General features: G+C 37.0%; 2 protein-coding genes across 4 annotated transcripts in view; one reads left to right on the top strand and one right to left on the bottom strand.

The window, feature by feature from the left end:
• LOC122074096 (pumilio domain-containing protein C4G8.03c-like) overlaps positions 1-7,673 on the top strand; it is a 21,101-nt gene extending 13,428 nt beyond the window's left edge. The window contains exons 3-6 of one of the 3 annotated variants that reach the window (XM_042638931.1): positions 1,392-1,555; positions 6,848-7,106; positions 7,207-7,331; positions 7,430-7,673. In XM_042638931.1, coding sequence (XP_042494865.1) covers positions 1,392-1,555; positions 6,848-7,106; positions 7,207-7,314 — 531 coding nt within the window. In that variant the 3' untranslated portion in view covers positions 7,315-7,331; positions 7,430-7,673. Of the gene's footprint in view, positions 1-1,391; positions 1,556-6,847; positions 7,107-7,202 lie in introns of all 3 variants that reach the window. The other 2 variants (XM_042638930.1, XM_042638929.1) reach the window with 2 other exon arrangements.
• A 1,815-nt stretch (positions 7,674-9,488) lies between these two features.
• LOC122074549 (annexin D1-like) lies at positions 9,489-13,124 on the bottom strand. Its single transcript, XM_042639421.1, has 5 exons — positions 12,924-13,124; positions 11,685-11,830; positions 11,250-11,468; positions 10,216-10,428; positions 9,489-9,964 (listed from the first exon to the last, which is right to left on the bottom strand). The coding sequence occupies exons 1-5, from the start codon at positions 12,997-12,999 to the stop codon at positions 9,668-9,670; spliced, it is 951 nt and encodes a 316-aa protein (XP_042495355.1). The 5' UTR covers positions 13,000-13,124; the 3' UTR covers positions 9,489-9,667.
• Positions 13,125-21,175: the final 8,051 nt, after the last annotated feature.

Raw genomic sequence — 21,175 nt, 5'->3', positions numbered from 1 at the left:
TCTCTCTCTCTCTCTCTCTCTCTCTCTCTCTCTCTCTCTCTCTCTCTCTCTCTCTCTCTTGAGATAGAGGGTAATGTACTAATGTTTCTTTCCCAATACCCAAGCTAAACTAGGCAATGATAAGTTGACAACTCAAAAATCTACCTGATCTGTTGCATGTGTGGCAGGCTATATCTGAGTTTTTAGGAGAGAACATATACTCTTTGGGTGAATTTCCGTTGCCCCTAGCAGCCCAGGGAGTGGATCCTCTCGTATGCCTTTCCATGCTTTTGATTTGTTCACGAGTAGCATTTGGATTTTTAGTCTTCTTTTACAACTTGGGAGTTGTAAAAAATATCTGTTATTTATTGTCTTCATCTTATGTCAGTGAAATCAGTGGTAAGCATCACTGTATCATACAATTCAATGGAGGCCATGCACAAGAGACTATATAAAGGGAGGAATGTGAATTATTTTCCAAGTGATCAGTAAAATGTGATTGTGAAAGCTTTATCAAAAGAAAACAAAATTACGACATCATAGAACCAGTAGACTGAGCACACGGAGAGTTAACTCAAGCAAGCATTTTTTATTTTTTTTGTTATAATTCTGTAAATGATGCTTACCATATAGGACCATATAGGAGTAAGGAAGAACGAAATAAAAATGGGTGTTGTGATGCGGTGAAGGTTTTTCATTGTTCTTGTGCCCCCATAGTCATGCCAAATATTCTCAACACAGTTTACATTTGATTGAATTGCAAACAGCAATGCAATGAGTTAGCTGTGCTATTGCCAAATAGTGGAGCCATCTCTAGAAACTTAGTTTGATCATCCATTTGCAGTTTGTACAATATAGTGATTATTTGATTTAATGGAAATCAAGTTCCAGCCAAAGCTGCAGCTCATGCTAATTAACGAGGCATGAATATTCTGAACACTATTGTCAAATGTGAAAATTTATATGTTGTGTACTGTTCCAGGAAGGGGGCAGTATGGGGGATTTCTCTGAATTCCGAGGATCTGATTATGTATAATGGAGATAAAGTAAAAGGTACTGGGGCATCGAATTATTTGGTTGTTTACCAGTGAGACAGAGTCTATGCTTGAAGAACTACTATCTTGCCTTATCTTCCTTTTAGCCTCTTGGATTGCTGCAACAGTACTTTTTAAGTAACTTAAAATCTTGTCTATTTGTGTATCTTTGACTTGTATAGAAATGTAGCTGAAATGGGAGAGTTACTCTAAAAATGAAGGAATTAAGAAATGAACTAGAAAACTGCAGTAGTTTAAAAAAATTCTCATATTGGGTAACAAACATGTCCCTATTTCATTTGTCACTATTTAGGAACTGTAATTTTTTTCCAGGGAAAAGTATCTAATGTACCTTTTCTTATTTATTATTTTTGGCAGTTCATTTTCAAAGCCGCTTCAAAATATTGTGTTGATATAGCAACCCATCGGCATGGGTGTTGCGTTTTGCAACGATGCATTGCTCATTCAACTGGAGAACATAGAGAAAAATTGGTTGCAGAAATTTCCACCAATGGACTTCTTCTCGCTCAAGATTCTTTTGGGTAAATTATTTGAAAGAAATCTTTGAATTCTTGTGATTTGTTGCTTACTAGTCAACATGATCTGACAGTCTCCACTATGCATAAATACTGTTATTTTTCATAAATGAAAAATTTTCAGATGTAGCATACAAATTTTCGTTATATTCTGATTCCAAATTAAAAAAAAATTCAGGATAATGATATGTAAAGCTAAATTTTCTATGGTTTTATAACTTTTGTAACCTTGATTCTTCTTTTTGTGCATGCTTTTACTTTCCATATAGATGGCGAAAATACAGCTAATGAGTAGTTATTAGGGAAAGAAAATTTATAGGATCCTTCTATGTTAATAAAAAGTTGTGTGCATTTTTTTCACTTTCTTTGATGCTTATCTTTTTCTTTTGGAAAATTGGAATTGAATTGTTTGTAGCTAGAAGATGGTAATTAATTCCTTCTTTGATAAGTGACAAACATATTCTCTTAGGGGCGAAGGGAATAAGTTTGGGAATAGAGTTTCCTATGTGGAAACTGAAGAATTATTTATGTGATGAGTGGGAAGCTTAGCTTGCTTTTGGTTTCTCATGTATAAACATTAGGAGGAGCCGATGAACATAGTTGTCATGGCCTCTAGGCAATCCAAGGCGTTTGATGTAAGGCTAGAAGGAAGGTCCTAGATGGCCCGAAATAACCCTAGAATTGCAGCTTCAAAGGAACACAGGTTGAAGAGATAATAAGCTAACCAGAATAATGTAATTTGGGTCAATTCTGGAGATTTTTTGCAGCATCCAACACAGACCTCAGATGGCTCCCAAATCCATGTGGATTCCCCCTGGTAGGCCTCTTAGTTGATCCTCAAAATTAGAGCCTTACCTGATGGTGTAGAGTAAGTTATGGCAGTTCTTGATTTTAAGCTAAAATAGGGAATTTCTGGATATTTCAAGAATCAGCAGACACAGTTCTCAATTGGCTTCACTCTTCTGGTTGAAGGACCCTTTTAGGGTGCTGGACAAACCCTAAAACAGGTGCTGTTGCAGATCGTAGATAGGGACTTATGAGAACTCGATGGCCTGACCTGAAAACCCTAATTTAAGGCTGTTGGTTGGTGTTCTGAATCAGTAACAGCAGCACTTCTGGGGGAAAGTTGATCCTTGTAACAAAATCAACTGCACTCTTAATATCCTCATAACCACTCAACAGAAATAACAAAAAATAAAAAATAAATAAAGAAACAGAATTTGATGGACGGATGAGAAGGGGGGAAGAAGAAGGATGAAATGGATCTGGCTTCCCACCTTCTCCTTAGGCCTCTCACCCCTCAAATTGGTTTGGGCATCCCACGATCCCACCCCTCATTCGACCCTCACACCATGGAGAAAACTTTTTATCTTTTGTTTATCAAATCTCTTCCCAAATAGCTGGGATCAATTACAATAAATAAGCTTTGAAACCTTTACAAGAAGGAAAGTAGTGAAATAGGAAACTAATTCCCAAATTGAATTGCTTGCTTGACAAGAAAATAAACAAACTAACTACTTTGTTCTACAAGAAGACAATAGAAAGAAACTACTACTGAATCATTACGCAAACAAACCAGAATAATCCAACTGCTGTAGAGATCGATGGAAACTTCAATTCTTGATGCCCAAGTCTCACAAGAGACAGAACTAGAGCTCATTGATTGGGGGGGGCTTTGGGGCTTCTAATTCACTTGACAGCCTGATTAATCTGACAAGAAGACTCCCACACAAGATGGAATAACTGTCAATGGAGAGTTGCTCGATATGCCTGAAATGGGTTAAAATATGGGCCAACTTTTGAGGACAGCATTGGTCCAATTTTGGCTCATCTTTAGGACTCAATTTACATCAGCGTTGGAGGGGGATTGGATGTGAAGGTACCTGGGTGTTTAAGATGCCCTTCAAGAAAAGGGTGATTTGACGCCTAGGTGGTGACTTGCCTATGACAGTAGCATTAGTTAATTGCATGGCCATCCTCTTTGGAAGCTCATAGAATGGCATTGAACTTGTCACCCCTGCATCTATTCTGCTTTTTAAAAACCCATGGACCTTGAAGTGCTGCCATTGTCTTGCCTTTTCTAGCATCAGAAGCTCCTCTGGAGTATTAAGATGCTTTGTGCACCTATCCTTGTCATTTTAGAACAACTATTGTACTTTACATATAGGGTCATAGTTTTTAAGGCGGTAAGGCGACGGAGGCATTTGAGGGTCTTTGGAGCGCCTTAGCGATAAGGCGGGTATAAAGCGTCGCCTTATTGACTAAAGCGTTCCTGTGTAATTTTTTATAAAACCAATCTATTTGGCTCAAATCTTAGTTGAATCATATTACTCATATGTTAAATAAATATTAAAGGTTCATATTCATACCAATGTAAGATATTCATTAAGAAAACAAATCAATAAAGTGAATAAACCAAGTTCATCTTCATCAATCATCAATCATCAATCATCAATCATCAATCATCAATCATCAATATTCAATCATCAATCATCATAACATATTAACATATAATATAAATATATAATTATGAAACAAAATTATAAATATAAAGAAAAGAAGACATAAAAAATACAAGTATTTATTATACTTACCTCTATGATGCCAAAATGAGTGTCTAAGCCCTAAGGTCATCCACTATATCTCTACTCCTGTCAAAGAAGAATGAAGCTCACCACTGTCGGAGCAAATGGTCGCCTGGATCAGTGGTTCTTCCTTGTTCCTTGATTCCTTCTCAAAGCCCTTTCTTAAAACCCTTGACAAAATCCAAACCCTGTTTGTGAATCGTGTTTTTGTTTTGTTTGTTTTGGTTATTTTTGGTGGAGTAAAGCTGATCCCATACATCTCAAGTATTAACAAAACTATACACCTACCAATAAAAAAATCTATATTTGAAATCTTCATCAAGTAATTTTAAAATGTGTTTGAAAAAAAAAAAACCCATAAGGCTCTACTTCACGTAAGGCGGAGCACTGCCTTACCATCTCTAAACCGCATCAGACGCCTTAGCAGTGCCTTAAAAACTATGTATAGGATTGCATGGAAGGAGTATCTACATCGAACATGCTGCGGCATGGTTATTGATGAATGTGTAATATTTCTTTTGCTAGTATAGCAATTCATTCAGACTTGCTATCTATATTTGGTGAATGAATTGTTCTTATTTTGCTCAGTTTTTCCTTTTTGAGACCGAAATGCCATTATCAAATTATTTTGTACATTAGAAGGCATGTGCCTTAAAGAACCCTTCAAAGAGCTTGTTGAGATTCTTTTCAAGCCAAGGCTTATACAAATGCAAAGCACATGATGCATATTAGTCAGCAATGGAAAGCTGGAACCAGTGTGCTTTATACAACATTAAGACATAGTAAACTATTTCTTGCCTTTTTAATTCTGAATTTGTTGGAAAAGGCACTTAAGTTGTTATGTATACTAAAACAGTGCACATGGATAACAAGGCCTGCATGGACACATAGGGGAGTATGTGGAAGGATACACTACAAGAGAAAAAATTTGAACCTGTTGCATGTATGTTCACCTGGACGTACATACAAGGATCCAACATCTATCCCTTTTTGCTTCCGTATGTACCCCATTTTCCCTCTTCACCCTTATAATGGCAGGAAGTGGGACATGTGTTATATCCTCACATATACAAATAAGTGAACGTATGTGCAGCAAATCCAAACTCTAAGAAAAGCATGCAGTTGTAATGTTTTTATGACACTTTTAGTGGCTAAGGATAATAGGTCCCACCTCTTTAGAAAGCAATGCTTAGTCATCGTCGAATTTGGATCTGCTGCACATAAGTTCACCTGGACATACACGTGAGGATCCAACATCTCCCTTTTGCTTCCATATATACCTTTCTTCACTCTTGTAATGGCAGGAAGTGGGACAGGTGTTGGATCCTCACATGTACATCCAACGGTCCAAGTGAACGTACGTGTAGAGGATCCAAACTCATCATCATCATTATAAATTTACCTTTAGCAGCAATAAATAAGAACTGCTAAAAGACAAACTCAGCCTTATCTCAACTTAATGGGTCGGCTACATGGTTCCGTGCAAAAACAAAAAGGATTAATGTAAGTAACATGAAAGTAAAAAAGAAAGAAACCCAACAAAAATTAAGGAAAATCTCAACTAAGTGAGGTCGACTACATGTATTCCCTTTCAAAAATATCTCTTAAGGTATATGCCATGTCTTTATTTCTTGTCTTTAGCTTTTTTCATGTTTGTACATTATATATTTTCAGCAGTAATTATTTACTTTTGAGGAAATGCTTCGGAGGCTTATGTTCTATGTATTGAGCCTTGTGCCTTGAACCTTTGCCAAGTCGAGTCACAACTTAAGCCTTTGAAAATATTGGATGATATCTTAGCTACCACCACCACCACATGATATTCTTTCTTGCTGAAACCACATGAAAATTTTGTTTCTTTATGATATGCATCTGTGGTTTTCTTCGCAATACATGTAAAGCTGTGTGGATTGTGTCGTCATATTTCACACATTTGGTGCATAAGGTAGCCACCTTTGAGCATTCCATGTGTTTGCAACCTTAACATATCTTCATGTGTGGCGACATTGCACACCAGCACTTAAGGTATGATGGTTGTTTTGATGGGGAAAAGGCTTAATATAATACAGTGTTACAGGTCACTAGAGTTGGTTATTGCATGAAAAAAGATCTCAATTAGATATTTTTAACTGAGGGGTGTGATGAAGCTGTAAATGTCACTTCAACAACTGGGGAAGATGACTTCTTTTAATGACATATGTACTAGAAAAGTATAGGTTTGACCTTAATGTATTTCTATTATTTGATAACATCTGGGCATTGTGAAGGAGATCCTATTCTTATCAAACAAAAGGAGTCCTCATGAATTTGTTGTTTATAGATGAAGTAGTTTTGATTGGAAAGACGGTTATAGTATTAGTCGGAGCAGAAGCGAGGGCATGGTTAAGAAATGATGAACAAGAGATGCTTAATGAGAACCTTTTTTTTCTTGTTTGTTATACCACTTCTCAACTTTTCTTCAAAAAAGTACATACCCATTTTCTCTTTATATGGTCTATGAGGGTCATGATATGTTCATTATTTTATCAAATATTTACTCCAGGTTTCTCCAAAGATCCCTCCATAGTTTTTCATTCCTTTAGTGTTGTAAATTATGTGTCATTTTGGTTGGTTTAAATAGTTAAAAAAAAAAAAAGGACGAAATCGTTGACACTTTTTCACATAGTTTTTCTCTTTTTGATCCTCATTTCTTTTATCTCTTTTACTGTTTCAGAAATTATGTCGTTCAATTTGTCTTAGAGCTAAAGATCCCAACCGCCACTTCCTACTTAATTTCTCAATTTGAAGGGAACTATGTGCACCTGTCAACACAAAAGTTTAGCAGCAATGTTGTTGAAAAGTGTCTCAAAGTTTTTGGAGAGGATAACCGATCAAGGATCGTCCATGAATTTCTATCTTATCCACACTTTGAACAGTTGTTGCAAGACCCTTTTGCAAATTATGTGATTCAATCTGCTCTTGGAGTTACTAAGGTTGGTTCCATTTCTAACGCTTTCATACTTGAGGTGCTAGAGTGAGATAGACATGGACTTGGTCTCTTTGTTTTGTTCTAATCTGTTGTTATGAAGCCAGGGTCCTCTCCATGCTTCATTGGTGGAAGCCATCCGTCCCCACGCAGCAATTTTGCACACCAGCCCGTATTGCAAGCGTATTTTCTCACGCACACTTTTGAAGAAATGATGTACATTCTCCCCATGGTAAGGGGCATCGTTGTGCTTCACCATCAGTACTACTCTATAACTATCGGATTTAGGAACTGCAGCCATAAGAGTCTCTTGCTGGTTATTCTTTGCAGGATTGGATGGCTCAAGTTGATTAGATATGGTTTCCATGATTTCTGTATAGTGTAAAAGATAAGAATTTTTGCTTCTAGTTCATAAATGTGGACAGTGATATGTATTATTGTCATGGAAATTAAATTTTGAATATTTTTATCTTCTAACAATGGAATAGTTGTTCTATGACATTGTAAATGGAGTTGTCTACCCACCATTTTTTTTATGAATTCAGTCTAGTTACCATCTCCTATTTATATTGAATATTAGAACAGTTGAAGTGGTTCAGTATGAGAAATAAGCATGATAATGTTGTTCATCACTTCATTGTACCTCTCCAAGACATACCCATGAACAGATACTTCATTGTACCTCTTCAGGACATAACCCATGATTCAGGATATATGTCCCAAGAAAAATAATCAATCCAAGTCTTTGCAAGAAACAATTAATATATGGTAGCCTTGGTTGGAGAATGTCTGGCTTTTGTAGGGAACTGGTGATTCTCAATATTTTAGAAATACATGATACCCATCCGGGAGAGGCCTTTTACTGAAAGGCAGCGTGGGTCACCCAGCGCAACTGTCGATGGGAGCGCACATGGAAGATTAACAGGGGTGGTATGGGATTTTCCCTTTTCATTAGGGGTGTGGCTATCGTATTGCCCCTTTGTGTTGGGCGTAGGAGCCACCTTACCTTTTAGGCTTCTATTTTCCTGTTCAAAAATGTAATCTAACACATGGAAAAGTACTAGGGTAGCCATATCAATCTACCACATTTTTTAATTTACCAAATTAGCCTTCCTACTTACTGTTTGACGCAGAGATGGGTATGGAATATTATGGATGAATGATGGATGGCGACAGGTCCAGAGTGTCGCTTTTGTCAATCAGGATTCCAATGCCGTCATTCCATGATACCAACTACATTCATGACAAAATAAATAAAGTGATTGATCCTTTAATCACACAGTAGTCTTGGCTGATATGCTAGGAGTAATAATATCAAGTCTCTCATCCTCTACTGTACTCTTCAATTACTAAGTACACTACCCCTCTTAACTAAGTACACTACCCTCATGAAAGGAAATGGGAAAGGTAAATATTTAGATTTAGAAACAAAGTGAGAAATGTCTGTCAACCAAGTTGGAGATAACCACTATTAAGAACACTTATAAAGAGGAGAAATAAGGTGAGAAATGTTCCACTCGTACAAGATAACCAAAGAAACTTTCACAACAGAATCCTATGTTCACCTTGAGATGAACTAAGTTGTCCACTCAGAACAAAGTGACCAAATATTTAGGACTTTGGAGGTACATGATCCAAGGGTCCAGAAGCTGTGTTCCCTCTTCCCCTTCTTTCCCATGCGCCCTTGTAACCATGATGAATTCCCTCGGTCCAATTCTTTTATTGCAAATTAAATTGTAACTTATATTCAATTAATGTACTTGCCGTTTATTGGTTTTCTCCAATCTCCCAGAATTGTTAAATTAAAATCCATCAAACTCTGATATCTGTTTTGGGTATGATATCCCAAGTTCAATATCACGTGGATAGAATGAATATTGATTTGTTATATGCATAATCATTTTGTGATGAAGTTAATTGTTATCAATATGAAAAAGAGACTTACTAAATATGACAAAAGAGATTTATACCATTTAATCTAGGAAATTGTTTAGATGAAGTAGTAAAGTCTCACCGGGGAAAGTTTCTTTTTTCAGCCAAAAAAATATCCCCTGAAAGTTTTCCTCACCTGTGTTGGAGGGTTCACCCCACCATCCTTAACAATACGCCAAGCAGCCTCGAGCCTTGTGGTAAAGAAAAGTTTTTTCTCCTTAACAGAAACTCAATCCTTGATAAAATATTCTTTTCCCTTCATGCCGATGTAAGGAGGAGCCACAATGACCACTTACCAGACTGATGTCCTGAACTCGAATCCTCAGGGAAGCCACTACTAAGGTTTCCATCCAAAGATCTTGACACTTTATTGCTACACATATGGACCTACACTTCATCAAGGAGTACATCCATGCCTGCTTCTTTGTTTAAGAACTAAAATTAACACTGACAGAGATGAAAGCAACTCTTACATATTATGTAGTAATTAATTACGCACTAATACAAGGATATTAAATTACTTGTCTTTATTTCAAACCATGAAAACTATGGATAGATGCATCTAAGCATGGTAATGAGCAAGAAACATATTCTGTGATCAAGTTCAAGTATCTTCTCTCAAGTACTCAACTTTCCTCAAGACTTCCCATGCCCTATTAAGGCAAGAAGCATTTCTTCATAGTCCCCAGATGTATCTTTGCTTATGGCTTTATCGAGAGGGACGCTGTTCCTGCGGTAGTACTCCTCCTTTATCTGTTGCATGTCCACCTCAGCCCGGGTCGTAACAACTCTAGTGAGGGCCCATTCATCTGTTCCCATCTTGTTGATCGTCAGCCTAAGAAGCTTCTCGAAATATTTCTCTGGAAAGGTCAAGCACTTCACAGTAGCTCTCAGAAGAGCAAGGAACTCATTCTTGGGATCAGTTTTCAGATCCTGTAAAAAGAAGTCAAGGTCAGTTTAGACCTTTAAAGATGATAAATCAACATTCAAAAGGGCATGACATAGCCATGTAAATGGCCAACTCTCTTTGTAGCTGCCAGCGTTAGGAAATTCCAGTATAGAGGACCTCCCATACCAAATATCAACCTAGTAGAGCTACTCATCTATTCTATTGCTATTCTGACCTTCAAAAGGACATTAATTGGTTACAGTTGGCATGGCTTTGATAACAACCATGTGCATACCTTGTTGATAGCATTTCCGAACTCATTATTGTAGTGGTTAAAAGTAGCATTAAGTTGTGCTTTGCTCCTTGTGGTCAGAATCCTGATGAGGTCCTCATCATTGTAAGCCTTATCTTTGATCTTCTCATGGAGTGTCTTAGCCTCATGTTTTGCCAGTGTCATGTTCACCTCTGGTCCCTCATAACGGTATGAGCTCACAAGAAGTACTAAAAGCTGGGATTAGATGAGAGGCAGTGATTAATCAGACAGAATGAGAAGAAAGAAAAGATTCTTTAATAGAAGTTAGCTCATTCTCCTACTTGGGACTGAACAAAGAACATTTGATGCAAATCAAAGTAGGAAAAAAGGGTAAAACAATTTAATAGACAGTTCAGTCTTTAATTATGCATTGTAGCATTGTTAAATAGTTTCCCCTATAAATTGCAAATTCTGATAATCTGTACAGAAAAGAAAAGGCATTACTTCTATAAACCAAGATGGCGAAAGAGGATCCAGAGAGCCAGACCCCATTTAATTGGGATAAAGCAGAGTTGGGCTGCTGAACTTCTACAAACCGAGATGCCACTGTTGAATGGAAACTCATCGAGTCCAGTATGTATGATATTAGTAACTTACTTTTTCACATCAGTAATTATGCCAAAAAAAAAAAAAAAATAATTCTAAAACCTAAAGGATCATCTTTTAACCTTGTCATAGAATATGATGTGTTGGTACTTCAGAAAGAAATCTGATTCACAAACTTGTCTAGCAGAGAAAATAAAGGGGTACAATACAGCAACAGGGATAAACCCATATGAATATGTTTAATATACTTTTTTCTTACAACACAAAATTGAATTTACTCCAATCAACTTGGTCAGAAAAAAGGCAGCCAGATTAAGTGAGAAAATTTCTTTCCAATCAAGACCAAGTATATGCCATAATAAATTGTATATGAAACCTGAGAAAAACCATCATAGCTAAAACAATTGAAACATTCAGGAAGCTGCTAGTACACAACACATTACAATGGCCAAAGGGGAGGCTGGCTATACCTTGCGGAAGTCCCCAGTAGTGTGATGTGCAACATCTTCTTCAAGGGATCTCTTAAAACGAGCATGATAGGCTTGCCTCGCCAGAAGTAGTTCATGTGAAGACCTTGTACAAGCTATTTCCATAATGACCTGATTGCTTGACGTCCACTTCTTGGTAGCTTCATTAGCTAAAAAGGCATCACGTTCAGCAGGTTCCAATGTCCACACAAGTACTGCTCTCTGTGGAAAACACATACATTTTGGGATGTCAGATGTATTAACACTACCTGATTAATTAATTACACCCTCAACAATAAAAGGGTCATCCTTTGTTGACACAATTGCAATGACACTACCACACATTGTGTCATTTAGCCAATTATAAACCCAGAAGTGTTGGATTCGGAGCAATTTCCAAATTGAGGCAAATAAATAAGTACGTCCAGAAAAACTGACCTCAAAATCGTTTGTGAGTTCTTTGTCCAGCGCTTTGAGGAGGTCTTCTCCATAAGTCTCAGCATAAGTTTGTCGGATCAACTTGCGCTGCCCTGCATTTCTGTGAGCTAATATCGAGATAATTAGGCCCTCATTTGTTCCCCATCCTGTTCAAAATTTAACAAAATTTCTCAGCATCAGTACATCTAAAACATGAAACTGAAACCAGTTCCATAAAGAGAGAGCAACACAAGTTCCACTGAATTCATTATGATACACTGATATCACAAGTTTGCTGCCAGCCTTAACAGAGAGAGAGAGAGAACAAAAAACATATCTACAGAGGTATCAGAAACTGGGCCTGAGTTTTGCTACTTAGTCTCCACGACATCCCGTATAAAGCTGAAACAGAGTAGCTAGAGAAGGCCAGAACAAGCCAGTACAATTTTAAGGATGAAATGTAATAAAAATAGCTGGACGCTCATTGAAACAAATGAGATCCAATTTAACCCTTTTGATCTTGATCGGTGAAAGCACAACTAAATCAAGATCTGATTAGCATGAACACTTCTTCACAAAACGCACATCTAAAAAGCATATCTTCACCATCACGGACTAAACACTAAGGATCACACCCAAGGATTTTCGATCAACATCAAAACCAAAAACAGGTATCACAAGAACAGACTTCAAAAAGTGCAGCAGATCTTCACCATCACGGACTACGCTAAGGATCACACCAAGGATTCCAGATCAAAATCAAAACCAAAACCAAAACAGGTATCACATGAACAGACTTCAACTGACAAATGTACTCGAACATATTACACATTGATCACTCGAAAATCATAAGATCGGCAACCAAAAGAGTAAATATTGCATTTCTCAACATATTACACATTGATCACTCGAAGATCATAAGATCGGCAACCAAAAAGGGTAAATATTGCATTTCTCAACACATTACACATTGATCACTCGAAGATTATAAGATCGGCAACCAAAAAAATGTAAATGTTGCATTTCTTCCGTAACAGATCCAGAAAATATACCAATCTTTCTGCACATTGAAGCTGGAAAAATTGAAACGATCATAAACAGAAGAAGATGGAAGCACAAATGATCTACCAGAAACGATCATAAAACAGAATGAAAGTGCAAGCACAAATGATCAATCAAAGCGAAATGACAGAAAGTTAAACAGCAAATCGACTAAGATAGTATCCGATCAGGAACGAAATAAGGAAGAAATACGGAGACCTGCAAAAGCTTTCTTGAGTTGTTCACAGTCTTCGGAAGTAGAGGGAAGCGATGAGGGGACCTGAAGAGTCGACATTGTCTGGAAAATCGTTTTCAGCTGTGTGTGTGCAGAATCGAGAACGAAAGCGAGAGTGCGAGATCAACACAAATACAAGAATGGGCAGAGATGAGTGGGTCATCTATAACAGGTAAGGATGAAATTTCTTCCGCATATCATGCTTCCTTTATTTGTGCCTATCCCAATTAATCATTACACGTCCACCGTGTGCCGACAAGCAAGGCATTCTTCGTTGGATCCACGGTCCAAAGGCGAGGTTCCACCTATGATGTCAAACGGTGAGGCCGGGCCGGTCTCGGTCGGATTTAGTCGGAGATCAATTTCTAGGGCTGCATTATGTAGAGGTGTCAATTAGTCGGGCCGAGTCAATTTCGATCGGATTTAGTCGGGCCTAGTGGACCTATATCCTTGGACCATAACCTACCTATTTAAGGAATGAATTGATCTCGATCGGTGTCATGTCAGACTCGATCAAGTTCCAGTCTATAATCAGACCTTAAATAAGGTAATTGTAACACCTCAGCTCCATTAACCTTATACAGTATCATCCAAATTTTAGTCTTACATCGCCTAGGAAGAGATTATTGGATTAGTTAATAACCTACAACATCCTTAACATGGCACAACGAGTTTTAAAGCTTTAAGGCCCATGTGTAACACCCCAGCCCCATTAACCTTAAACGGGCCTTAAACGGTCGGGCTAAACATGTCGATCCGATTCAAGCTTGTAAACATGCCAGGCAGTTTAGGAGGCCCATCGGGCTTAGCCCTTGCACTGTGGACTACCTATTTATAAACGTATTGGGCTTGGTCAGGCTTGGTCAGGCCTATCGGTGCCAGCTTGGAATTGACATCCCTAGCACTTTGAACATCTGTGGATTTTAAACGGGTTACTATTCATAAAGAAGATGAATGTTCTCAACTGAACATATCACATAGCTTTAGTACTAAATACAAATAGTATTTCTACAAAAAAAAAAAAAATAGCTAGGTTGGGCTTAAATGAGTCAGTTCAAATTGGGTTTGTAAATGTGTCGGGTCGATCGGACTAGGTGACTGCACCTTGTACTACCTGTTTATAAACGACACGTTTATTAATCGGGCCGATCTAAGTTTGGTCATAAACGTATCAGGCTCGATCGAGCCTATTGATGCGGGCCTGAAATTGACACCCTTAATTCCAACCATTCTTCAACCAGATAAAAGTATACATAGGTGTTGAAATACATAATAATGACATGTGATGCATATACGACATGCATGACATTTGTGATTCTCTAAGGTGGCATTCTTCTTTGGATCCAAATCCTCTCCAACATGTTTTAATCACCTTTCAATCAAACACAAGTATGCATATATTGCATATCACCAATGGCGATTGTTGGAAAGGAGTCGAATCCTTCTTCGCTTTCCTTTCGAAGCATTTTTTTTTTCTCAAACTTGCTTCCATTATTTGGCTGTGGGTGTCATTATTTGTCATTCTTGACCCTTTAATGATCATGCCGTTTCAAGAGCTTTTACTGTCTAGCATGAGAGATTCCTCTCTACACAAGCAACTGAAAACCCTCTCCTTATTTTATTACATTATCTTTCGGTTTTCTCCCAGATTCTGAAGTATGGGCGAGGGCAGGATATGCGTGGTCAGTTCGCCACGTATTATCAAAGGAAAATGAATTTTTATTCATTATGATAGAGCTCTCACGTGAGATGTCAGACTGTCTACTTTTAAGTGGATCCGGCTCCGAACACCCCGTGTTCAAGTGAGGATTCAAAGGTTCTTAATGCTTCACCTTTTGCACCTCATGTTTTTTAATTTTTATTTCAAATATTTTCAAAGCGTTCGATCTTCACTCCGACACATAGCATTTGTTTACGTAATTATGGACCGACTTAGGCGATGGACGCTTAAAAGAAGAGCCAAATTAATTCCAAATTCTAATTCAAAATCCAATCCAAATCAATTGGATTGATTAGTATCTAAGATTAGGCTATGTTCGAAAGGTAAGAAACAAATAAATAAAAAAATTATAAGAGAAAAAGGGAGTCCAAATTGTATGCAGCTGAGGGGCAGTGAACATCCAACGGTTGAGAAGGCTCGGCCATGCACCTCAGCCATTGGATGCTCATTGCACCTCACTGTCTCACTGCAAACGATTTTGTCGTAAAAAATGAATCCTACTGCTCTAGTGTAGGAAACACTCAAACATTGATGGATATAAAAAGACCATGTTGCCCCTTGTGTACACTGAAGATGCTCCTATTTGTGTTTTCATTGTCCTATGTTTATGATCCTGCACCAAATTAACAAGACTTTTTCAATCAATTTATAATTGAGGAGAAAGACATATAAATTAATCATTAATTCATTATGATTTTTTTTTTCTTACCATCTAAACATAACCTTATCAATTATACAATAAAAAACAAAAAAATCCTTATCAATCAAGCAAAAAACAAAATCAAGGCAAAAGTTTTCAATTTCATCAAAATAAGAAATCGTAAAAATGAGAGGGCAAGAGATGGGCCCGCTTAGTAGGAGGTTTGTATTTTTTTTCTGAGAAGAGATAGTGTGTGTCAATGAGGTTCCACCATGGCTAGGATATCAGATTGGCAATATCAGTTTCAGCCACTTCTTCGATTCTATATCGATGTAATGGTGGACATTATGGTTAAATTTATATATCGATCCAAATATCTATATATAAAAGTATGGATTTCACTACTTATTATGTGGGAGTGTGTAAAAGAAATCACCGTTCCAACGTTTGGTAGATCTCTTTTAAAAATAAAATAAAATATAAAAAAATGTTTCATATGGAGGAGCATGCGCAAAAACTTCAGGGGTGATAATTGTTTTGCCTTTCATGAGGGTGGAGCAGCCTTTTTACCCTCTTTCCTGTCTAGGTGTGGAAGCCACACGTATCCTTATAAAAAATCTTTTCTCAATAAATATATGAGTAAAGGCTTGACACGTTCTAGGGTGCTAGATTGTGTCATTCTCTCTCTCTCTTTGAAATGACACCCTCACCTCCAAAAAAGAAAAAAAATTCGTTGAACCGTTGGCTTCAAAACTAAGATACACAGGGCTTAGGGACTGGGGTCGAGCCGGTGAGCGGTGAGCCCACCTTTACCTTGTGTGGCTTCCACCCCTCTCACTCGGGCCGTTTGTCTATCTAAACACTCAGGGTATAGAGCAATGATGGACCTACACGGTCACAAATCACAACCCCATGGATTTACGTAGAGAGAAGTCCTCTTATTTGAATGCGTAGACTTTTTTTTTTTTTTTTGCTATTACATAAGGAACTGGTCCAAGGGGACTTTACTCACGCACACTAGTGGGGAGGGGAAATGATAAAAAAAAAAAAAAAAAAAAAGGGGAAGAAGGGGGGAGAAACACATGTGATAGGAGTCGATCCTTAGACCTTCCAGACATCTGAATGCATAAATCTTTCACTACTAAAACATAAAAATAAGACAAGGAATATGGAATTCTTTCGATCCTTGAGTCCCACATACAAGGCTCCAATTCAGCCTTCAAAGGGATTTCACTTCATCATTCAACATAGGTAGAAGGTGGAGATACAGAGGGCAGGGGAGGGAAGATGAAAAGCATGAAGGGGGCCACAAAGATCGAGGCAGAGAGGCTGCTGGAGAGGCCGCGAGAGGGACAGGGGTAAGGATGTACCTAAGGGTGTCAACCGCAAATCAAAACTGTTTACGGAAATCGAATTAAATCATTTAAATCAAAACCAAAGTTTTGACTTTTGGTTTAAGAAGTATGAAACATTTAGGGCCCGTTTGATAACGTTTCAATAAACGCATTTCTACCATTTCTGTTTCCAGAAATAGCAAAAACAGAGCAAAAAGCATTTGATAAAACTGTTTTGTTTCACTTATTTTCAGAAATATAAATAGAAATTTCTACTTATTTATGGTTCAATAAACGACCCAGGCGAAACAAGTTCTTGTTTCGCCATTTCTGGAAACGACTTGTGGCCATTTTTTCACTGGTTATTATCGACTTCTAAAAACATGACTTATCAAACACCTTCAATTCCATTTCTGTTTCTATAAACGGAAATTTATGTTTCTACCGTTTCTTGAAATAGAAACGGAAGAAACGTTATCAAATGGGCCCTTAATAAACATTTTGATTTTGATTTTAAGGAGTGAAACCGTTTAAACGGTTGAATATACATCGATAAGAACTTGAACACTATTAAACCAATTAAAACAACTGGTTAGTCTGGAATCATTACATGCTCTCTAGTGTATTATAGTAGATTTATAACATGCAAATTATGTTAAATTGTTCTTATCTTCTCAAGTCACAATCTGGGCTTATATAGCGTCGTTCAAGCCCAACAACATCAGATTTTTTTTATTGGGCTTATTGATTCGTTCTTAATTAGGGCCAAAATTGTTACCCAAAACTGGCAAAAAATATAAAAGTTGAAATTGAAATAAGTAAAAATCATTTAATTGGAACAATTTATTAATTAGTTTCAATTTGGGCTATTAAAACCATTTAATAAACACTTTAGTAATAATTTCTACCATTCATATTTTGTGCTAAATTAGAATCAAACCGATTAAAACTCTTAGATATACTATTACCTTTGGGGTGCCCAAATCAATTAGGGATGTAAATGGATAGTCGAAAATCCGTATTTGATCCGGGTTCGTATTCTTCTAGGGGTATCCGTATTCGAAAAATGCATATCCGGAAATTATCCTAACCGGTCCAAAAACTATGCTGATACGAATATGATAATCCTAGTTTCCGATTGATTATTAATCGATTCATTTAGCTATCTAATGGAAAAGAATATATGTTTCTCCGAATCTGTTTCTTTTATTATAATATTAGATAAATATATTAATTTTTATTACATAATAATAGTGTAGAAATATCATATGTGATGCTGGTCAGGATGGATTTGTGTTGAGTTCAGTTCGTCAAGATAGTTGAGTTTAGTTGGTTCAGGATGGATTTGTGTAGTTATTGGAGTACCAAGTGTTTTTTTTTTAGATAAATTTACTCTCTATGTCTCATATCTTCTCGACATTTGAACTTAAAACAGATTTGGATTAGGCTCCTATAGTTGGTTTTTGTTGTGATTCTCGACTATGTGATTCCAAGCTAAATTGCTTGAATTGATTTTTGTATTTTTTGAGAGTGAGTGAGCATGTGTGATGATTTTCATTTAAAATTACATACGGGCAAACAAAGAAGTCTAAGTTATAATGGGATAATTGGATATTTGGTATCTATTTGTTAGACGAATCGGATCAAATAATATCCTATTACACTTAAGATAAGCGAATTCAAATTTAATAGTATTTTAGATATCCGGTCGGATAAATGGATCGAATTCAGATAGGCTTCTATTTAAAAGTTTCGAATTCGGATAGACTCCTATTCAAGCCGAATTTGATCCGTTTACATCCTTACAAATTATCCCCCCCTCCCTACTAGAAATAAAAGAGATTTTTTTTTTTTTTTTTTTTGGGTAAGAGAAAATAGTTCTGTTCTGTCCAACCATAATACTGAAATTGTAACCTGATCAATTTTGCACTCTTTGGCACGTGTAAGAAAGATGGTCATCTATGTAATATGGGGGCAAAACTGATATTACAGACCAGATTACATAATTAACATTTGTCAGGTTACATAGTTACCTTGATCTTATCTGGTCCACGTTAATGGATACACTCCAAAAGGCATCTTTTTTCATAGAATAGGGATTGAAATAGTATTACATATCAAATGATATAATTTTCCTTTGCCAATTTACATGATTGCCTTTTATATTGCTCGATGATTCACATCAAATGATGTTACATTACTAAGGGCCGAACTTTAGATAGATTAATGGGCCCTATAAATTAAAATTTGTTTGTTTGGAAGAAGAAAATTATAGATAATGTATTATAGTATTAGCTCATCCTTTATCTCAATGATCTTTTTACCTTCCACTAATTACCCGCCATGATAGTGAACATTCTTAAACTAAAAGGGTTGAATGCGTAAGCAAGGAATGTGGGATGGAACATGATTCATGACTCATGGATGGTGTTGTTCACATGAATGACAATGTTTAAAACATATAATGATCGCAAATTGAACTCGAGAAATAATCTTTTCGTGAAGTAGAAGTAAAACTATATATAATGTATTTTATGATTCCTAAGACCTTGTAATGGCAGAAATCTGGTGCACTAAATACGTCCATTTCAGTGTTTGAAACACATAACATCATATGCATCACGTATGGCAGGCATGAATCACAGAATATTTTTTTTTTCTCCGGTTTAGTTGGTCTTTTCAGTGTTTAGGATTACCAAATCTTGTGTCTTTAGGTCCATGGTCAACCTTTTTAGGTCCATGCTCAACCTTTCATTTACATCTGCCAAGACACAATAGGGGCCCACGTAATCTCATAAGTATTAGCTAGTTAAGGTTGGATGAGAGAATCTGATGGGAATTCCAATCCTTAGTCATCTGATGGAAGACGTTTTCACATATTTGTATGCATCCATGTTCTTTGATGTGTCTATTTATTCTTGTCGTAAGATGCATAAATGGAGAATCCAACCTGAGACTGTATATTTATCCGCACAATTCCTAATTCGCCCTAACCATCTAGGCAACTCACATATAGGGTGAAATTGTTACAGAAGATTATGGTCTAGGAGGATCTCATCTCCACTCAAAGCCTTAAAAGCTAATGTGCATATAAAGAAATTTGCATTAGATGACTTCAAATTCACATAGAAAAAAGACATCCTATACTTGCTATAGATATCCAAAAAAATCATTTGAGACTGCCATGGCGAATGATATGATTGGTAAGGAATCTTTGTCTCAGGAAGCGTGTGGTTTTGAGTTCAACTCCTCTTATGATATGATTGGCAATGAATCTTTGTATTAGGAAACATGTGGTTCTGAGTTCAACTCCTCTTACTTCTTTCGAGCCACTCATTCGGGGGGTTTAGTACTATTCACTACTTTCGGTGAAAATTGAACGGTTCTCATTCAACCTCGGTATGACCCAGTCCATGCGATTGTAGGGTTAGTATGGACCACAGGACTAGTCAAGCCAAAGGCTTGGATACTCATCGTTAGCAAGATAAAAAAATAAAAAAAAAAATCATGAGAGAACCCTTAATTGTTATTTCTTATTTCAATCGGTGGGTTTCTGGTTTGACATTTTAGACCTATCTGCTGTAAGCACGGTTTGAGGAATTAGGTCAACTTGAATCAATTGGATCGGATCAATATTGACCCTGTCTGACACCGTATCACTGGATTGATACAAATAATAATGACAACTAAGGTTATTTCTATCTAATCCGATCCATTACAAGTGATTCAATTCGTATCAAATTAATATCAGGTTCATCCGATCTCAAGATCAATTCCATTATGTTAAACGATGGCTGTAAGTATTATACCTCCAGGACAATCTGTCATGTTCACTATTGATGGCTACTTGGGCTTACCGCTTACCATGTCTGAACCATCCTATATTATTATTCCATAGAAATTTTGATCCATCTAATAATGCAGCGATCGGTTGGGTGGTTTTATTACTATTTAACCAGAAATTTGTGTGGAGATGCATGTATTATGATACAGCAGGATGATCACAAAAAGATTCAAACATGGATGGTATGAGATGAGGTTGGAGGGTATCCTCTCCAATTGGATGTACCCTATAACCACACCACACCCCATGGGTGGTATGTGTTATGGTAAACACCAAGAAATATGAAAATAAGTAGAATCAGATTCGCACAACACAGAGATTTAATGAGGTTTACACACCGATATGGTGTGCTATGTCCTCGGGCAAAAAAGAAGATGTAGTTCACTATGTAGAAGCGAGAGAGATTACACTCTAGCAGTGGCGAGAAAACTCGCTCTAAAACCCTAACTTGAAAAACCCCTAAATTACAATGACTTACTAACAAGATGATAGTATATTATATACTCCTCCAAGTCACGGGTCGATCCATCGGGTCGTGGTCGGTCAGATCCAACCCCTCTGCTTTCATCACAGATCTCAGAAAACTTCTCATTTGGATTACCACCAAAATATGTCGGGGCGGGTCAATCTTCAAAATGGGTCAAGGATTCGAGACAAACTTAACAGTATGATATGAGAGTTGGAGGGTACACAACCAG

This window comes from Macadamia integrifolia, chromosome 3, assembly GCF_013358625.1.
Source record: "Macadamia integrifolia cultivar HAES 741 chromosome 3, SCU_Mint_v3, whole genome shotgun sequence".
In the NCBI taxonomy this organism is placed as follows: domain Eukaryota; kingdom Viridiplantae; phylum Streptophyta; class Magnoliopsida; order Proteales; family Proteaceae; genus Macadamia; species Macadamia integrifolia.
The sequence above is the reverse complement of the archived record's forward strand: the minus strand, read 5'-3'. Positions and strand labels throughout refer to the sequence as shown.

What these genes read in the sequence shown, in the direction of transcription:
- LOC122074549 (XM_042639421.1), bottom strand. Translation starts at nt 12,999, where the DNA reads ATGTCGACTCTTCAGGTCCCCTCATCGCTTCCCTCTACTTCCGAAGAC. An exon ending in ACTCAAGAAAGCTTTTGCAG is followed by an intron (nt 11,831 to 12,923) that starts GTCTCCGTATTT and finishes AATTTTGAACAG; the next exon opens with GATGGGGAACAAATGAGGGC. An exon ending in TCGGAAATGCTATCAACAAG is followed by an intron (nt 9,965 to 10,215) that starts GTATGCACATGG and finishes TTCTTTTTACAG; the next exon opens with GATCTGAAAACTGATCCCAA.